Raw genomic sequence first — 6,000 nt, 5'->3', positions numbered from 1 at the left:
ACTACAGTGAGGGAAGGGCCAGGGACAAGCTCTACCTTGAGAGACAAGCCTCTAGTGATGTACTTCCTTTAACTAAGCCATATCTAACGTCTCTAGAACTTCTCAAAATAGCTTGATCTGCGAAAGACATTCCATATTCGGAACATAAAAACGGTGAGAATTCCATTATAAGAACAATGACAGTTTAAAGGCTAGAAGAGAAAGTCAGATGACTCCACTAACTCAATAATCAGAAATCACTTCTTTGTCATTGGTATATGTTCATTTTAAAACACAGAATGAAAAAACACTTCACAAATTAGATATATGCCTGATCTTTCACGCGCCAAAAGCATTTTCTAAATATTCTATCAAGCAGTAATGAGCATGGTAAATGGTTATTAAATCTGTACCACAGTTAGCCCAGGCTTTCATTTGGTAGATCTAAAAACCGACCTTACAGCTACAAAATTCCAATTTTAAGACTGAAAACAACAACAACAACAACAAAAAAACAATTGACTAACAGCATGTTATTTTGGTTTTTATTATACAACAGAAATCTAAACTCTAAATTCTTGATTCAGACCCTATGCAGAAGTAGTTATTTTAAAAATTTTATAGATTGTTGTAACCTGTTACATAATAGATTTACAACAAGATACATAAAAAAGAGCAAATTAAATATTAGATATTAGAGGAGTCTCTCATTCAAACTGAAGAAGTCTTCTTTAAAAACTTTCAATGTAGCTCACTGACAATCATAAAAAAATTCAAGAAGTTCATTCATGTTGTATAAGCCCTAAAGGAAAAAACTGAGGTAACTCATTGATAATCTTCACAGCTTCATTGTAAAGTTCAAGATCTGGAAGAGACATTTAAGCAAACACTTAATCTACAGTAGAATCTGCAGCATTGACAGTCACCTGAAGTTTCTACCTATTCCTCTCCTTTTCAGAATCCATGTTTATTTAATCTGGGTGCCCCCAAAGAAAGGAGAGATGATAACCTATTTTGTTGTCTATTCCATAGTCATTTTTGCTGGGTCATAATTACTGCATGTTCAAGCTTTCAATTCACATATTAGAATATTAATTTCATCATAATCTAAGTCATCTTTATCTATAAATAGTATTTACTAAGTTTCCTTCACCTGCAAGAAATGATTAGTTTAAAAGAAGGTCTCTTCTCATTCTATAGAAATTAAAAATATCCAGGACTGAGATTTAAGACCAACACAAAGTAAATAAAAGTTTTTCTCCTACTTACATGAGACTGCTAAGTAGTATAATGCTTTACTTACCAAAGCGAACACAATCTTCCTTAAACTGGACATAAGATGCACACATTATGGTTGCTTTGGCTGTGACTTTCCCAACTACTTCCACAATTCCAGAGATTTCTTCATCAAGCTAAAATGTTGATAAAACTGTCAGTTAGGTATATTGACTTTTTCAGCTGATCATGAGCTTGGAAAACTGTTCTATAGTTTCTTGTTTTTCAAATTGTTTCACAGCTTACTAATTTTTCATTGTAAAAAAAAGTTTCAAATTTTACCAACATTAAAAACAGAAATTATAGTTTGTCAAAAATCTAAGTTTTGTTATCTTTAGAAGATGCTCAAGATCCAAAGACACAGTTATTTAAGTTGAAGGCAAAGACACTGAGGATTTCAGAGTTCCTGAAATATAAACAGGGATTTATATGAAGTCACTGAGAACTGCGTATAAATCTTACAATGTGTGTTCTATATAGAATAACCAAACACTATACGGATTTGTCTTCATAAGATCACAAAGATGTTTTTAAAAATACATGTGACTTAAAAGTTAAAAATAGAAAATAAAGATGGTTGGCAATACCATTAGCAGTCTGAAGCAGGAGCAGTACCTGGGGCCACCACTTCAAGGTCAGGCTTGTGTATATGACAGAAGTTTGAAAATATTTTCATATGTACTTTATGGGTATCTTTTTAAGTAATAAAAATTATTATCTAACCAATACTTAAGGACATATTCAGAAACACGGAGCTCTAATAATTAGTACAGGTTAGAAATGGAAATAAAATATTAGGGCACAGGTTTGATTTTAAAGCTAAGGTTTAACAAGTGCAGCCTTCATACACCCATCCACTAAATCAGAAGTAATAAAAAAACAAACAAACAAAAAATTAAATACAAGACATCACTTAAAACATACTGGCTCCATCAATTCAATCGTTCCATTTTTCCCTTCTCCATCTGAAAGAATAAACATTTTTCCAGTGGGATGAATCTAAAAAAGAAAACAAAAACCCACATAGATTTACAAAGTAGAATCTACAGTAATGACATAGTTAAAAAATTCATTGACATTTTACTTGAACATAAGGTAATTGGGTTTTGGACAGTTTATTTGGTTCAAGTTATAACCTTGTTACCAAATCACTGGAGGAAGCCCAGCTAATTTTGAATTTCTAGTAAACAATGAATACTTGCTTAGTGTTATGTGTGGCTTCTTGTTTTATTTGTAAAATCTGGCAATTGTATACTAAAACTAAATTAAGGAAGTTTTCACTTACCTAACAGTGGGAATTCTGCTGACATTCATGGTTTAGTTAGTACATCTCACAGAAGGGATGCTTTTAAAGTTAGGAATGAAGAACTAAAGAACTGGTTGCCAGATCTGAGGACTTCTCTTGGGATCTGAATTGAGCTCTGCCCCTTGTGGCCCTGAGCATTTCAGTTAATTATCAACACTCTGGCTCAGTCAGCCTACCTGTGAAGTTAGAATAACATTCCTTTCACTTTGGGAATGTGTGAATGAAATGAGCTAGTAAATAAGTCTTACAAATGATTTTCTTTTCCTCGGCTTTCTCTGAGATTTAGGGCTAATTGCTCAGCTATACAAGGAAAGCTGTAGTCTTAAGACTGGGCTAGAAGATACTGGGGAGCTACAAGATATGGGAGGGGCTATCAATGTTTCTCAGAAAAGCTACTGCAACGCGAAAAACAGGCCCTTAACAGAGACGGTAGCAAGAGACCAGGAAACACACAGATTCATCAGCCAAGCAGGGCTAAACTACAAACTCAGACAGTAGGCAGTGGAGCCAGATCTATCAGGTAAATACAGAACGGGCGCGGGAAGCGCTGGAACTACAAGTTAGCTCATCCAAAAACACTGTTTTTGCGACACAGAAGAAGCGGCATCATGATGGAGCTGCAGTGGCCTAGCAGTGGAAACTCTTGCTCGTGGGAAATAAAGCAATGCTGCTTAAGGAAGACTACCTGCTTTCACCCTCCGCAGCCACACCTGGGTGGCCACAGTGCCCCGCTCTTTTGCCCGAGCCCGCGCACCTTTTCCAGCTTCCCCACGAAGCACACGGGCCGGTCGATGAACTGCGCTAGCATGCTGGCGTTGATCCGCGCTTTGGGGAGCTCCATTATGTCCACCATGATGGTGCCGCCAACCCTTGGAACCAGCGGGAAAGCAGTCAGGTCTGACTGCTAGCTGCCCGCCGCGCCAACACACGCAGATTTCCCGGTCACCAATCAGAGGAGACCCGCGCTCCAGCGCCACCAATCAAATCCACAGAATCGTCCAGTCGCATTGCTTGGGGCTTGGGGAGGAGCACCGTGCGTCCGGAAGTACGGGTCCACTGCCTAGTGACTCACAGCGTTCCGGAAGTTGCTCGGGCTGAAAGGAGGGGGTGGAGGAGGCGGGACTGGGAGGGGCGGGGCCGAGGCCACGGACCCGGGATCTGCGGTGCCCGAGCGGCGACTTGACCCCGGAAGTCGGCTGGAGTACCGTGACGGCGGGCGGCGGCGGAGTCTCAGGTAGCTCTTTCTTGCGGGAAGTGTGTCCATCTTCGCGCTCCTCTCCTCCAGAGGACTGAACCGTAGGGCTGGGGGGCGGAGTCATGCGCAGGTACCTGAGCGCCGAGGCTCCGGGGGTGACAGTTACCCGCTCCTGTGTGGGAAGCGCGGGTGCGTGCCGAACCTGGGGTTTGTGTTTTTATTTTTGATGTAGATCTACCTGAAGGGGATCATCATCTCCTCCCTCAAGAGGTTGTTGCTAGGAGACTGAAGTCTATTTTATATAACAACGCGGTGTCACGTACGCGCCTGCTTTTCCCACCAGCAGGAAGAGGTGCTGACCTTTTCTTTACAACTAGTACAATTTCTAGCTTTGGCGGTACGGAGTGGTCTGTTTCCTCACTTAACTGGGTGTGAGCGAATACATGCATTTGGATTCCGGTAGAGTAGGACCATTGGGCAGAATCAGAGGAGGTTGGTTTCACCAGCTGTTGAATCCAAGCTAGTGCTTCTTTACCAGCATCGCATTTCCTCCATCTGCAAAACGAGGGGTTGGCTAATTTGCAAGGTCCTGACTTAGTATTCAGGTATCTGTACTGGCCAGTCCTTGGGGTTCTGACAGGACATGTCCTCAGCTGCAGCCACTAAGAACACCAACTGTGCATATTCACTATGTTCCCTTTTTAAAAGGGCCCTGCCCACCTCCCATCCTTATCTCTTTCTCTCAGTGTTTCTATCTCTGCCCGTCTCTCCCTCTGTCTCCCTATTTCCTCCCTCTTGGTGCTCCTATCTCCAGAGGCTGGTCTCCCCCCTTCCCTTTCCCCGTTTTATGACCCCTTTCCGTAATTACCCCCCCCAACCCTGTTGCATGGCATCTTTCTCTCATGTGCTGCTTTTCTTAGGTTACAACACTGGCTAATTGTAATTTGGGGATATAATATTATATATAGTTCACTGAAGTAATTTCAGGCATAGAGTTGACTGAAAGACAATTTATTCCAGGATTTGGGGGTAAATTCTCGGAGGTTCCCCTGGTTCATAGTATGACTGGAAGCTGGTGGCTATTCATTCTAGTGATGTCACCGACGGGGATTGGGACCAGGAAATTTCAGAACGAGTGCACATGAAAATACTTTCAAAAGAGGTTGCAGAAATTAGAACACAATTTTAGTTGGGTCTCATAATTATGTGGAAACAGTGTCTGGATTTTCCTAAAGCCACATTCTATTATCTTTAAATTAAGGGTCCTAATTGGAGTTACAATGTGATCCTGCACTTGTTTAAGGTCTTGAAATAACTGCTTTGAGATTTTTATATGGCAATTTGAGATTGAAATCTTAAATGACTGTTAGCTTTTCTTAATATTTATAGTTAATGTTTGTCTTAATTCTGTTGTTGCTAAAACAAGTTTACAGCATTTCATTAGTTGTGGGATGCATTTTGTTTGGGCCTGGCAAGTCAGTATTACAACATTCCGGGTCTCCCCGAAGCTTTTCTATTCTGGTGTGTAGCACTCTTCAGCTCAGTGAAAACTAGGTGGTAGGAAGTAAGTTAGTTCCAGCTTGCTTTCTCTGTGTACTGTAAGCATATTTAACGATGCGTTCAGCAGTAGATTCTTCCTGTCGAATTATGGAGAGCAGCTAAGAGCAGTCAGTGGTGGAGGGCTGTGTTGTTGGGTGTTTCCGGGGCGGCCTCCTCCCACCTCATGGGGAGGAATCTCCCAGCCTGCACTGAGATTCTCATTCAGTAACCCATGTCTTTTGGGAAAGCAGTCTTCACCCATGCAGGTTACCCCCATTTAAATCCTTTTGAAAAAAACAGTTGTATTTTTGAGTTAGCTTACAAGGTAGTGGGTTTCCTTGAGGTCCTTTCATACATCCTTAGTCTTAGTTAGACTATTGCAGCCCCCTACTCTACCCCATCCTCTGTTCTCATCTCCGTTTAAGCCTTTTCTCTCTAGAATTCTCCCCCAACAAAGTATTTCATAGCACACATGCTCTACTGCCCCCCTTCCTTAAGATTTCTCTACTCCCATCTTTGACATTTTGTAGCTTCCTGACTTAACACAGACACCACAAGTTGAACACCCAAATCTAAACATTTAAAGCTAGAATCCATATATGAGAGAGAATAAGTGGTATTTGTGTTTCTTGGCTTGAGTTGCCTCATTCCAAATAATAGTTTCCAGTTCCTTTCATTTTCTTGTAAATGTCATGCTTTGCTGCAC

General features: G+C 41.0%; 2 protein-coding genes across 3 annotated transcripts in view; one reads left to right on the top strand and one right to left on the bottom strand.

Annotated features, from left to right (window-relative positions):
- Positions 1-502: 502 nt before the first annotated feature.
- Positions 503-3,479, bottom strand: Rpa3 (replication protein A3). 2 transcript variants are annotated; one of them, XM_051177127.1, is made up of 4 exons: positions 3,315-3,479; positions 2,179-2,253; positions 1,283-1,391; positions 503-781 (listed from the first exon to the last, which is right to left on the bottom strand). In XM_051177127.1, the coding sequence occupies exons 1-4, from the start codon at positions 3,411-3,413 to the stop codon at positions 762-764; spliced, it is 303 nt and encodes a 100-aa protein (XP_051033084.1). In that variant the 5' UTR covers positions 3,414-3,479; the 3' UTR covers positions 503-761. The 2 variants fall into 2 exon arrangements, with proteins under 2 accessions (XP_051033084.1, XP_051033082.1); XM_051177125.1 differs by having other exon boundaries at positions 503-844; positions 3,315-3,477.
- Positions 3,480-3,680: 201 nt separating this feature from the next.
- The window catches only part of Umad1 (UBAP1-MVB12-associated (UMA) domain containing 1), a 154,376-nt gene continuing 152,056 nt past the window's right edge, over positions 3,681-6,000 (top strand). Inside the window, exon 1 of the mRNA XM_051177124.1 lies at positions 3,681-3,789. The gene's annotated coding sequence lies outside the window, so the exon portion shown is untranslated. The remainder of the gene's footprint in view (positions 3,790-6,000) is intronic.

The sequence above is a fragment of the Phodopus roborovskii genome, unplaced genomic scaffold (assembly GCF_943737965.1).
Source record: "Phodopus roborovskii unplaced genomic scaffold, PHOROB, whole genome shotgun sequence".
Taxonomy (NCBI): Eukaryota; Metazoa; Chordata; class Mammalia; order Rodentia; family Cricetidae; genus Phodopus; species Phodopus roborovskii.
This window is presented reverse-complemented; position numbering and strand designations above follow the sequence as displayed.